This window comes from Salarias fasciatus, chromosome 1 (assembly GCF_902148845.1).
Source record: "Salarias fasciatus chromosome 1, fSalaFa1.1, whole genome shotgun sequence".
In the NCBI taxonomy this organism is placed as follows: domain Eukaryota; kingdom Metazoa; phylum Chordata; class Actinopteri; order Blenniiformes; family Blenniidae; genus Salarias; species Salarias fasciatus.
In genome coordinates, this window is record NC_043745.1 from 29,538,000 (window position 1) to 29,552,127 (window position 14,128).

Genomic DNA, 14,128 nt, shown 5'->3' on the forward strand with positions numbered 1-14,128 from the left:
TCCTCTGTTTTTATATATGCATTCCCCGAACCTCTGGCTTTCCTAAGGCTGCATAAACTATTTATTCCACATTGTTTATTCCTTAAACAGTTGTAAACATGTGTTAGGTAAGTACAGCCTTCAGCAGGACGACCGCCACTTCACAAACACAAAACATGTAAAGAATCTGTGGGGGTCATAATGAGCCTGTTTATTCTGAGCACCACTGGCGAGCTTGCCGAACTCACTGATCTTTTGAACAATGGCTCCCATTGGACTGCCACTTTCCTTAAATAAGACATCCACGATCCTTTGACCCTTGAGCTCCTTCATGCCCCAGGCTCACATATGCAAAATGTCAAACAACAAGTGAAAGTAATAAGATGCTACATTCTGCAAATGTCTAGCGTCGACTACTATACATTAAAAAAAAAAAAAAAAAAAAAAAGGCATTTCTTGCTCATATCAAACCTTTTTTTCCCTTCTTTTATTTAGTTATATTTGGGCTCGCTTTAATCAGTTTAACCCGCTGGGTCACTGGTCTATGCAACGGGGGTTGGGATGCCCTTTGGGGTCACGACAGAAAACTGGGGATCTGTGAGATGGAAATAAAATGAAGGTTTAAAAAAAAAGATTATAATGTGAAATGATTGTCACTCATTATGGGGAAATACGGATCTCTTTTTCAGGCATCTAAAAAAAGAAAACGAGATCATTTTATTGTGTGAAGACTCAAAACAATACTGACAGGTTGTGAGACGACCCTCCTTGCTGGGGGGGGGGTCAGAGGTTAAAAGGTTGGAAACCAATGGTGCACAAATGAAAAAAACCTGTTAGTAACTGCTGCGTTGGCCTCTGCTAACATCTCAAACACTTGCGTGATTTAAACAAATGTTTAATTGTGTGAATGCATATCAAACATATTTAACAAACATCTTTTGTTGAATTTACAGTAAAAAGTCGGATATATACACACACACACACGAGATGCAGTGGGGCGACAGACGACAAGGCATTAAAAAATATAAACAACTGGCAATTGTGCTCCGTCTACGCTGCGGCAATGAACACAAAAATGCTAATGATGTAAAACAATTTACTAAAACCTGAGTTTCACATTAAAGCAAGACGGTTTCAAGTATCAACTTGTTACCACTACAGGAGAGCAACAGTGGGAAATGCAGCTAGAAAACACATGATTTGGTTCAAAATGGTTCTGAAATGTTCAGAAAATGAGCATTTCTGCCATCGGAGATGATGGATAAATACTTTGTGACGTGAATAGTTCAGACACAATATCATCCTGTAGGTAGTTAATTGATGGTGCACACAAAAACTATTTCAGGCAGAAAACAAATGATTACACTTACGCTTGATACTGGTTGATACACTTTGTTACAGTACAAAATTATATATAAAAAAAAACAACAAAACAGCCTCCTTGCTTAACTCTACACAGAACAGTTATTCCATCGTGTGCTGTTTACCTTTCTGAATAGCGCTCAAGCTTCATCGTCAATTACCATGTCAAAATACTGTCAGTGTTTCAGTCACTGTATGGGTGTGTGTGTGTGTGTGTGAGTGTGTGACTGTCAAAGCATAATACAATCATGTAGCCACATAAGTGCTCAAGCTGGAACAGTCCAGCTCGAAAGTCTTCCAGCATACAGACAAACACAAACAAGAGGAATAATCAGCTTTCAGTATCCGGTTCGTGCTGCAGACTCAAAACATCGTCAAGGATTTTGACGAAAATGGAACAGCCACCAATAAGTAAGAATAACACATACTGAAGTGCATGCGTTTTGTCAATAAACACATCTGAGCACAAGTGGCAGAATATCATTTCAGTAATTGACTTCATCGAACAAGACTAGTCCACCGGCAGCTGGATTCAAACGTCCCCCTTTCCCCGCGGCTGAGGCACTCCTCTCATCCTGTACCGCACTTCATACATTCGCTGGCATGCATAAACAAGCTTTGACAGTCTGTAACGGGAGCCGTCATTCAGAAACTTTATTGCATTGTTAGAAATGATGCAGAGACGTCCACTGCTCGTACCTGAACTCAATTTCCTCGTCTGTAGTTCTACACAAAGGACATTAGAAGATCTCACCAGCCGAATGTCAGAACAGAAAGGATAAACCGTCGACTTTAACTGATAGGAACTGATGAAACGCAGCCTCCAGTTATAGAGAATAAGGCATAAAGATACAAACATGAACAAAATTCACAGATATTCAAAAATGTGTCTCTACCTCTATGATCATGTACTATGTATCTGTGGTTTGTAAAGTTTAACAAAGAAAAATAAACCTTGTTTAAGGAAGGGCAGGAACTAGGACTTTATGAACACTGAGGTCAAGAAAGAAAATGTCAGGCTTAATTACGTGATTTTTTTTCACATTTGTATAATAATACAATAGAATTTCCCAACATGAAAGTCTACAGACTGCTTCCATCTTGACCACATAAATAAAGTTCTGAGGAATAATGCTAAATACTTTAGCGAGTTGGTCGGCCTCAGCTCACGCAACAGTTCACCAGTATAAAATTTACAAATGGAAACTCTCCCCAGGCTGCTAAAAGTCCCCAAATCCCCCAGAATGCCGGGGATGCAACTTCAGTGTCCTCATCGGTAGCTACAGCTTTGTACTATGCGTCCCTGGAGGGAAATCGTCTTCCTCCTCTACTGTTTGGTCTGTTTCAGCTTCTCGATGTGGTGACAGAGTTTGAGGGCCGGGCCCAGCTTCAGTCCCATGTACTTCATAATGACGTCGCTGCGCAGCAACATCAGTGCCTTGCCGTCGATTTCCTGCGTGCGTGGAAAAGAAGCATGTCGTCAGCGTATAACTCAGAGTAATGACTCCATTCAGGTAACAAGCAGCTTGTGCACTCACGTGTTTCCGGAACAGTTCGACGTGCGGGCCGAGGGTTTGTGGGTCGGCCTCTTGGACAAATCGTATGACGTCGTCCACCGACCAGGAAGACGCGCTGCTTGCTGAACCCTCCTTGTCCTGCTTTACATGGTCTGGACCCGTCGTTGAGCTCGCTGTTCCGAAGACAAAATGAGAAACTGATTATTATTCTGAAATAAACCTGGTAGTTTGATCGCTGTAGGAAAATCTGGTTTTTGGTTTGCTGATTTATTAGCTAAAAAAAAAAAAAGGGAACTCTTAGTTAAAAATGTGCAATCCAAATTTCAGTGTGTGGTTTCTTTTACCCCTACCCTCCACTCGTCTGTGCGCACACATGGGAACCAGCTCAGTGGGGTTGGAGCTGACGCGTCGTAGGGGCGGCGGCGTTTGTGTGTGTCCGGGGTAATATGGCCGCTCCCTCTTTGCTGCTCTGAAGTCTGAGGCGGTGTGGTGGGGCCGGGCGCTGGGATTCGGGTCCTTCGAGGAATCGTCATTAGACAGGCCGTTCTCTGTGACGGACACGGGTTCTGTTTCAAACAGGAAGGAGTTTAAGGCCATTTGTGAAAACAGAAAAGCTATAACAACAAAAAAGATTTTTCTTAGAGAATGTGTTTTCCTGTTTTCTGTTTGTCCTCTCCACAATCAAGTCTCCAGCAAGTGGATCAGATTTTTCTGATATCAGACCGATGTTTCTCTCTTTTTTTCCTACCCTTTTGTCTATTTTCCCCTCATCCCTAAACACGATCACAACAAAGCTGCTGTTTTGCAGAGGTTTCTTCCAGGATTTTTTATTTTCCACCTCTCGATTGCCATCAATGTTACTCATGTGGGATTTCGGAGTTTTGTCTGTACCGTTGTCAAGAGGTTTCTGTGTTGTAAATGGATTTGTATGTATAAAAATAAACTGAATTGTCTATTTAACACTGGTTTCAATCTATTAAAATCAAGAAAGCTTTACTGTTACCACCTCGGCTCATGGCAAATGAGTTGCTGTCATCTGTGAACCATTATCTGTATCTATATGTGCCATATGTGGGCCAGAACAGTCTTGGAACTTTAATAAGACAAGCTGTTTCCTAAATCTAAAAGTTTCAGCAGTTTTTCCATTTCTGCATTCACTCAGATAGTCTTTGTTGCCCGCTTCACAGCACAGTTCTCCTGCTTTCATTTGTTACCACCTACAAGTTGACACATCCTCCTAAAAATTGTCCAAGTGGCAGAAACCAGAACTCGGTTTGTTCTGATCAGGACATTTCACCATTCAAAACAAATTCTATTGTAGAATTCCTGCAGAAGATGGGAAAAGGGACAAAACCTAGGCCTGCTTTTCTGTATAAACTACACAGACATCAAATTTCCAACCGATAACACAACGGTTGTTGAATGCCACACCAGAAAAATAGTTCTATAAAGATGATGTGGGGAGAAGAATCTGCAAAACTTCCAAAAGCATCTCCTTCTGGGAAGGAGAGCAAATGTCTCTGCTGTAGCACAGATGCATTTAGTTTTCAAACATTAGCATATCTGTGTGTTTCAGTTCTGAAATGTAAAAATAATAGAGATGCAACTGAACATGCTGTATTGTTTACACAATCCAAGACTGAACTACAGTAACATGAAGTTTTCTTCATACATTTTCAAAGGTGGGAAATGTTTCATTTGTTCGCAATAATTTCAAAACGGCGACGTCAATTCTTGTTTATCGTCCTTCAATGATCTTCTCCTTGAGAGAAAGAAAAGGAGGTCACAGTGAAGGAAGGTTTTGGGGTTAGAAACATCACAATGAGCAAGTTTTAAGCGACTAGGATGATCTTATGTTATCCTGGTGCACATGGATTCTGTTTTCAAAGTTGGTTGGAATAATAAACAACACTGAGGTTTTCCATGAGTATCAAAGGCAAATTTATGATTCCCGGGGTTCATAGCACCAGTGACACTGCAGCTCCTGTGGGTTGTTCCCAGATCTGCACTGGCCAGTATCAATAAGAATGATCTAAGGGAAAGAAAAGGTGAGTGAACCGGTGACGGTGTCACAGGAAGACGAGGCTCATTTAGACATGTGGGAGTTGAAGGCAACCAGTTACTGAGGTTATGGCTGGTTCTCACAGAAAGGTGTCACAATACACAGTCAATCTCCATTTGTAACATATGAGACTGGAAAAAAGGGGACCTACACAACATTAGACAGTTTTCTGTACATATATGTGTATTTGACTGTAAAGCTTGAATTTCCCCACCTGACTTGGTTCTGTTGTAGAAGCGTGTGTTGTTGGCGAAGGGGCTGAAAGGCTGCGAGCTGAATAAACTGTCACTCTCTAGATGCTGGCACATGTTCTCCAGGAACCGCAGCACAGACGACGCACTGGAGACAGAGGGCAGCTTCATGTAGCGGATACCGTGCTCCGACCGCACTGAGGGCAGACAGAGCACAATAGTTTTCACACACACATGCACAGCGCATTGATGGCAGCTAAATAACACAGCAGATGGTCCAGGGTTTGCGCCCGCACTTTATAAACCTGCGGTTTTCGCCCCATCCCACACGGCACTGCACCCTCCCACCCAAGCCAAGCCTGCACAAATCAGCAAATTAAAACCCCTTTTCCCCACCCAGCCTCACCCATCGCCTTCCCAATCCGGCCCCCCGGGGGAGACTCAATCCCAGAATCCCAAACCAGGTTAGACGCACATGTCACCTCTGATTAGAGACACAGCGCTCACGTCAGCTGCTGCCACAGGCACCATCTTATAATCCCCCCCCCTCTCTTTTCTCTGTCTCTGGTAGGCAGGCCGGCAGGCACACACGCGCACACACACGCACACACACACACACACACACACACACACACACACACACACACACACACACACACACACACACAGACATCCTTGTGTGCACGAGCCAAGTTCACCTGGCCAATTGCCTATCCAGGACACACAGTGGTAAAAACTACAAATTGTCTGGCACAGTTCTTTAAGTGACTTTTAGCGTCTGGATTTTTGGCGAGAGTTACACGACAGGACGGATTCTCATGTGAAGCTACTGCCGGCAGATGGACATCAAACCGCAGCCTTCAACTTAGATCTGCCTCTAATCCAAATGTCATTTGTTCGTGTCTGAAGTTCCCTGTGGAAGCATCATCACGTGTCTTATCCAGACAACAGACCACTGGCTGCTGACAGCTTCTCAAATTGAGTGTCTTCAGTGTATTTACCTCTGATGACCTCCCCTCCGGAATGGGACTGGCCCTGTAGGAACGACAGCAGCACGGAGGGCTGGTAGGTACAGTCCACGCAGGCCTGCACGGCCTGCTGAAGCACTGCGTTGACTGGTGCTGGGCCGAAGTGGTCCGGGAGCTGCTGCACTAGCTTCCGGTCGAGGTGGGGGCCGTAGTCGCCGTGCTTGTTGACATAGACACACACTGGCAAAAAAACACAGACGAAACAAATCAGCACAAAAAGTAGGCTTTTTTTTAAGATCTCGTTTCGAAATAATAAAGTTTATATTTTTTTAAGTGTTAAATCACACTCTTATTAATCATCACAGAGCTGATAAAACAGATCTCGACATAAATAGCAAACACTGGAAGAGAGAAGAATTCTCTTCACCCATGGTGGCAAATTGGAAACATGCATTTGGTATTTTCAGCTGTTTCTGTTTGACTACAAGCAGAAATCTCTTCATAGAATTCAGACTATTGAGCATTAAGTACATTAAAGAAGACAATTTGGCTTTTAAAAATGTTTGATCTCCACTCGATCTGACACCTGATCGAGGTCGTTTGACCCATTCTCACTCAATCTCACTTTTCTCATGCTCCATAGAAAATTCTACAATTATTTGAACTAATATAAAAAAAAGAGACAAGAAATATACTGACCGCAGCCTTTACAATGTTTCTGTTTCTTTTGTCTTTTATCAGAACAACTGTGCGAGGTTATTCAATGGTCAATATTTTAAGAGGACCTTTTGGTTCCAAACCATTGAATATTTTAAGAGACTGGAGCTCCTGTGCTCCTGGTAACACTGAGCTCACAGTCGATCCACTGCCTCTACCCATTTCTCCACTGCTTTACTGTGGAGGGCTACAGAGAGTCTATTTAATTACATTTGTGAAAGATGGCCTCCAAATCAGTACGTTTCAGGTTTTAGGGATATTTAAAAAAAAACAAAAATTGCAAGAATGAGAGTCAAAGTAGAAGGTAGGTAGAATACTTCTGTTTTTGTTTTGTTTTTTTCAAGGGGGGCGATAATGAAGCAAGTACCTTTAAAAACATGCTTTAAATGCTTTAACTGACGTCTGTGGTGTTGCCACAGTGCATCACTGAATATAAAGTGACAGGCAGGATTGCACTAGCATCCACAGTCCTTTCACCAATTGTTGAATTTACCTGTGCAAACTACACTGGAGCTGTTGCTCAGGTTGTTGTCCACTGAGACGTGGCTGCTGCTCAGTCTGGTCTCTGGAGGTGGAGCTGTGACTGACGGCGCCCCCAATGACTGCACCACCCGAGGCTTCTTCTGAAAGCAAAAAATAAACAATTAATCTCATTAAATCTCAGCAACCTAAGAAGACACTACTGCGGCACACGCAGTAAAGTTCTTCAACAGTTCCAGTTAACGTCCCCCCCAAAAAAAAAACTCTCTCTTTCCTAAAATAATTCACCTTTCACCTCATCCTCTCTCAATCCAACTCATTTCTGCCATAATACATAAAACAGGATGCAGCGGGGTCATTGGTCCTCAACGTAATAGATTGCATCTCTTGTGACATCTCACCTTGTTCTTGGGCTTGGGCCCTCGCTTCTTGTGTGGTCTGGGGGCCAGCGGGGTCTCGGAGCTCGTCCTGGCAGGACTCGGCGATGCTCCATTGACCGCCGCCGCCGCCGCCGCCTCGGCCGCCGCCTTCAACAGAGCGATCGTCTGGGATTTGGGACGGCGACCCCGGACGCCCTTGCGAACGGGGAGGGGCGGCAAGGGGTTAGGCAGTCGGTACGAGGTCTGCATGGAGGAGGACGAGTTGTAAGAGGAGCGGCGAGTCGCTGAGGCGGAAGAAACGGGAGCGAGGAGCGCACCGGGCAGAGTGACTGGGAGAGCAGGAAAACAAAAGAGAGGCAGAGAAAACAAATCAATCAGATTTAGGATTAAGATTAAACTGCCATGAGTAGAAAACTCAGTGCCACTCAGTGCTCACATTCAATAATATAAATATTAATCATACAGTCAGTCGTGTTAGTGGTGAGTCTCTCACATTACAGTGTGAGAATCCTTGGTTGGAGTCCAGGATGGGCCTGGGGGGCCTTTCAGTGTGCAGTTTGCATGTTCTTTGTTTGATATTCTGCATGTGCTTTGTCCGAAACCATGTATTTCAGGGCGATAAACATTATATTGACTGTAGGGGGGAATGTCTGTTCTTCCCTGTTTGAGCTATTTTATGAATACTACTGACAAATGTGCTTCATGTAAATGCAATTTTCAGAAGAACCCATGCCTTCACTGTTCGAAAAGTTTTTCCTCAAAATGATTAGTTTATTCAAGAATGTGCTGATTAATTGTTCACTTTCATATGAAGAGCGTCATTATTCCTCATTTGATGTTTCAATCAGAAATACGGGGTGAGGGTCAGCGCTGCTGAGGCTCCTTGAAGCGTGCGGTGAAAATTTGGGGCATGAAGACAAAAGACAAAAGGTAAAAATAAATAATTGAGTGGCCCTGCTGAGACGATTTGTTTTGAATTTCTAGAGTCCTCTGAGATTGGCAGGTCTTTTGTGTTACGCCCCTCCCTAAACTGAAATCAGAGTCAAAAGTCACGGGCCCCAGGAGACCTGCCCGCGAGATACCCAACCCTCTGCCTCCAGCTACAACACAACAACATCTAACAATCTGACAACAGCGATCAAATGTGAAGTCGTTCCTTAATGCAAGAGCAGATGTTGGTGAGGGGATTTAAAAACTGTATCACAAAAAATATATCATATGCATAGATGCATGTACTTTTTTTTGTTTTTATGTATTTTTTTTTACAAAACAAAGGTGTGATCACACCCAGGATGAATTCATTTATGAAGATGGAGCAAAAAATGAAAAACAATTGTAACTGCCAATGTGATACACAGATTTTTATCAGTTTATAGAGATTTCTGTATTGAAAGAAACATTTTGGTTTTAACAAGCAGTCTGAGCGAGTCTGCATTACAAAAAAACACAATATTTAACTCTATATGATCTCAGACACAACTTTAGCTCGCTCTGACAAATTTGAGCAACACAAGGAAGCTTTCGTTTTTTTAATGGAAGATAACATTAAAACTCTGTTTTTCAAACCGAACTTCAACATGAAACTGAGGTTTCTACACAGTTTTGAACATTTAACATTCATTGTTCTGCTATTGACCTAAACTTTCCAAAAGAACATCATGGTGCTTTAGGTACCACCATGGTACTTGGGGGAGTCTTTCTGTGTGGAGATTGCACATTCTACCCTGTGCGTAATGTGAGTTTTTTTTGGACACTCTGGTTTCCAAAGTCTAAAACGTGCATTTCAAGTGTCTCTAAATTGCAGCTGTGTTTCATTATGAGTGCTAGCGAGTTTACTGGCAATAGTTGGCTAAAGCTGGAAAGGATGTATGATTTTGGATATCCCTGAACTGATTTTTTCCCCATCAATCAAAGTGTAATAACGTATTACTTTTCAATCAGTCAGTGCAGTGATGTTAACATACAGCAGCCTGAAACATCCTAGTGACCTGCAGACCATCTAAAGATACATTAGTAAATACTGAAAAAAGCCAGTTATTCCCTTGATATCACTCTATAAACTCTACAAAGTCTTTAAACTTGTACTCATGTCACAAATTTCACCACAATGCAGATAACTACTACCAGTTTTATACAACCCTGAGGCAGATAGCGCTGTATCGGAGCTAGATGATCGTAGGTCAAATATTTTACAATACAGGGTAAACCTGCTATCTATTTCAAAACAGCTTTGAGCAAATAAAATCTGACTTTAATAGAAATGTGTTTTTCATCCGTTTCAGTTTTATTTTTAAGGCAACGCCCTGTCACTGCAATAGACCTACACAGATATGACATCTTAATGCCCGTATTACCAAGTAAGAAATCATGGTTCTAATATTATAGTGTGTTTCTGATAAGATGAAGGAAATCCAATCAGAGAAGGTGTTGAGGAGACGAATCAAGTGTGAGGAGCAGCAGTAGCTATTGTTGGGAAAAGGGGCAAAAACACAAAGCAGGGCACTAACACCCCCCTTTTTTTGTTTCCATTAGCTGGAGCGTGACACTGTGATATGATCATAGAGCCAAAGAGAGAGGGCAAAACGAGAGCCGGCAAAAAAAAAAAAGAGAGAGAGAAGCGAAAGATAACCTTCTTCTATTTCAAAACAAGTGTGCAATTCAGCGGGGGGCAGGGGGCTGTGAGTGTATGGTAAAGCTCTCAGGAGACCAAAGCTTTCATTAGAGCCTCCTTGACTGAAGCAATATGCAGCCACGATGGGAGAGGGGAGAGCCGGGCCGCTCAGAGATCTGCGTAATTGGGAAATGAGTGAAAGTGGGCGTAGAATAAAGCGGCGTCTTGTTTCAGGTGGCGCGGGCTCACGGGCTCACCGTCTCGCGGTCACACAAAATGTGTTCACAGACGGCGGTGCCAACCTGCACGCAAAGTGACGCACCGGTAAGCCCTACAAAGGCACATCAAAATCTGTAAGAAGGGTATCAGCAGGTTTTAATTCTTCTTTTAAACTCCGCCGTTCGGAGACGGTCTGCTCATGAATTACTTGCCATGCCAGCTTCATATGTTTGATTTGGCTGCTTCCAGGTTTACAGTGAGCCCGCACGATGTTTACACTGACTGAGACTTCAAACAGTCTGAGGAAACAAATCCACAGTGTGTAATTTAAAACCCCTCAACTCCGCACAGATTTAATGACGAGACCTCAATCGACCGGCCGCTTGTAAAAAAAAAAAAAAAAAAACACTTAAACAAACCAAAGCAGGCACGTTCAGCGGCTTATCGACCAATCACAGCCAACGTACACTTTCGGAAGTGCTTCTTCTAAAATCCAAGTAGGATTATTACGCAAACAATAAGAAAAACAGCCTTAAGCGTCTAATTTATTTTTAAGTAAGACAACTTTCCAAAGCTATCAAATTAAAAAAGAGAGAAACAATTACCACAATCACTAAATCTTATCAAAATGTTACACGGAATACATATATTTAGTTGCATTTTCTGGGGAAAATCTTGCTTCTATTCATTTCTGCAACGTTAAAAGTGGAACAACGAACGGTGTTAAAGATGTCAAGTTTCTAAACTAACAAAAAAAAAAAAGCACGTTTTGAATAGTAGTTTATGATATATGCAGAAGATTTAAGGCGTGACTAATACAGGGAGCTAAAAGAAGTAGCATTTCTAAAAGCTGGCCTTTGTTAAAAAATAATTCTGGGCATGACGAGCATGTATACAGTGTAACAAAACACAGGCATATGGTCCTAATCATGACTATATAATTCCAAGTCGACCCATTGACCTGTGTGAGCCACAGCCGGAGGAAACGTGTGTGTGTGTGTGTGTGTGTGTGTGTGTGTGTGTGTGTGTGTGTGTGTGTGTGTGTGTGTGTGTGTGTGTGTGTGTGTGTATACGCCTGGGAACGGCATCACTGGGTAAAGTGTGTCTGCAGTCGGGGGAGGGGCTCAACAGAGTTGCTTCTCATGTAATTACACACACACGCACACGCTCAAGAACGCACACGCACACACACACACACACACACACACACACACACACACACACACACACACACACACACACACACACCTCTAAAGCACCCAAATCATCACAAACTCATAGAAGCTGTTTGCAGTAAATATACAGCAGTTAAAAATGGCAGATTCAGGTGTGTGTGGCTTTAAAAAGCAGAAGGGGGAAGTAAGTTAAAACAGCCTCGGGCTCTATAGAATAAACACAACACTGTTCTCCAGCAGACCTTCATCAAAATGCAAATGAAAGAAAAAAAAACAAAAACTAAAACAATTCCTGTCTTAACGCAGTTAATGTACACGGTCGCTCTGAAAACGACTCCATAAGGAAACTAAAATTTCTGCAATCTACTAATCCTTTCTGGAGCCCTTTGCCAAAGCAGTTCCTGATGCTTCACACTGAGAGAGAAAGACATGATGAAAACCACATGCAGCCCCAATCTCAATTACAGCTAACAACACTGTTAAATCCTCCGGTTGAGTCACTTCGTCTGGCAGCGGTCACTTGTCTCTTACAATGAATATGAATGAAAGCAAGTCACTCAGAAAAGTCTTCACGCCAAACAAAGAAAACTGAAACAGCAGCTTTGAGCATTTACACTCAACAAGGAGGCTGTTTCACCAGAGAGTCGGCTTGCGAGACAACTTTTATCTCAAGTGGAGACTTAGCCCTCACTTCTTTGTATTTTTTTCTTTTTACACAGCAGAAATCTGAGGGACATTTCTGGATGGTTATCTCAAGATTTTGCATGGTTCTCTCTGGTAATCACTGAAAATCAGTGTGTGTTGGAAAAACTGTATAAAACACTTTGAGAACTTTCTGATGTTTACTTATTAAAGTTTGGCTGTTAGATTCTGAGTGAAAACAGTGTAAGGTTTTTTTTTTATACTATAAAACTAATGTTCTATTACAAGCATGTACAGTACTTTTAAAAGCAGAGTCACCGCAGAGTCACTGCACGTCACTGATTCTCATCACAAAACACTGTTCTAATCAAAAGCTATGCAGATGAACACAAACAAATGTGAACTTTTACTAATTTCCTGCAAAACAACAAACTGAAACAACTCTGTAAACAAAGTCAACTCACCAGGAAATCCCCCCAGAAAAAGCAGAACTCCTCTGCTCCAGTTGTGGTCGTGTTGTTGTAGTAGCAGCAGTAATAAAAGCTGCAGTGGAGGCAGCTGTGCTGATAGTAGTAGTAGTGGCAACACAACTCCCTACAGTTGCGTGTTTTCTAAGGAACGGCTTTCTCTTTCAGCTGTTGTTCATTTCCCTCGGCGTGTTCTCGGGTCGTCTTAACTTTCCCCTAATGCACTCCCCTCATTGTCCGCGTCCTGCGTCTCTATCAGCTGCGTTCTCAGTTGTCTCCTTGAGTGTCTCCCCTTCTCTTTTCTCCCCGGCAGCCAGTAGCCCAAAACAAAGCCGCCGCCGCCACCGCCGCTGCTGCTGCTGCTGCTGGCTGAAGGCGCCTGCAAAGCTTCCCTCCCAATGAATGAGCAGGAGGAGGGGAAGGAGGAGAGGGTGGGGAGGGGAGGGTGGGGGTATTAAATTTGCATAGGGGTTAGGGAGGGCTGGCGTGAGCGAGGCTGGGTGTGGTGGGGAGAAGGCGGGGAGGGGAGTGGAGTCCTTTATTAGTGTTATCTGTGGGCCATATCAACAGTCTACATCAGTCACCTGCCTCTCAGCAAAGCCTCTGGATGAACGGGGGGCCGCAGGGTGGGGGGGGGGGGGGGGAGTTAACGGTAGGGCTCCCACAGCAGATGGGGGATGGGATTTTGTTTTTGTTTTTTTTCTACCAAAAAAAAAAGAGGGTGGCAGCAGAGGTAAGGGGTTAAAGTGGATCAGAAGAGTCCTGATTGGAACGGGTGAAAACGGGCAGAATCTTAAAGCCGGTGCACACACACGCAAGCTTTCCCTCAACGGAGACACACAAACACACTCTCGCAAGCCAGGAGGAGTTCGCCCCCCCCCCCCCCCCCCCCCCCCCCCCCGGCCCCTCCCCTCCCTCCCCTCCCCACAGTGTAACCCTAGCCTATTCAGACATTCCTCAATGAAAGATGGCAAGGTCCAGCTTCAGGAAGCTCTGGCAAAGTCGGATATCACCCTGCTTGGAGAACAATGTGGTGCAGAGCAGCCAGAGGAAGTCTGCATGGGAAAAGTCTGTTCGGAGACGTCCTGATCTGTCTCTAATGGACACATTCTACCGGGAAACAAGAAATCTAGACTATGGAGTTTTTTAAGGAGAGGAATTCAATACTACTTCTGGATTTTTAATGCATTTTGAAGTCTATGCATATGAGAATCCCTCCAGAGAACTTACTTCATTTTGCCAATAAGAAGGAAAATAACAAAAGGTCAACAAATTCACAGCAAAAGGCAGCAAACAAGTGATGCGCATCAAAACAAAATTTAAAAGTGTGTCAACACTAATTTTGTAGAAAACTTCCT

General features: G+C 43.3%; 1 protein-coding gene across 3 annotated transcripts in view; it reads right to left on the reverse strand.

Annotated features, from left to right (window-relative positions):
* Window positions 1-858: 858 nt before the first annotated feature.
* The window catches only part of scml2 (Scm polycomb group protein like 2), a 29,728-nt gene continuing 16,458 nt past the window's right edge, over window positions 859-14,128 (reverse strand). The window contains exons 8-14 of one of the 3 annotated variants that reach the window (XM_030099394.1): window positions 7,678-7,985; window positions 7,290-7,416; window positions 6,113-6,319; window positions 5,135-5,308; window positions 3,203-3,424; window positions 2,880-3,031; window positions 859-2,794 (exon numbers count right to left, since the gene is read on the reverse strand). In XM_030099394.1, the coding sequence (XP_029955254.1) occupies window positions 2,669-2,794; window positions 2,880-3,031; window positions 3,203-3,424; window positions 5,135-5,308; window positions 6,113-6,319; window positions 7,290-7,416; window positions 7,678-7,985 (1,316 nt within the window). In that variant the 3' untranslated portion in view covers window positions 859-2,668. Of the gene's footprint in view, window positions 2,795-2,879; window positions 3,032-3,202; window positions 3,425-5,134; window positions 5,309-6,112; window positions 6,320-7,289; window positions 7,420-7,677; window positions 7,986-14,128 lie in introns of all 3 variants that reach the window. The other 2 variants (XM_030099390.1, XM_030099395.1) reach the window with 2 other exon arrangements.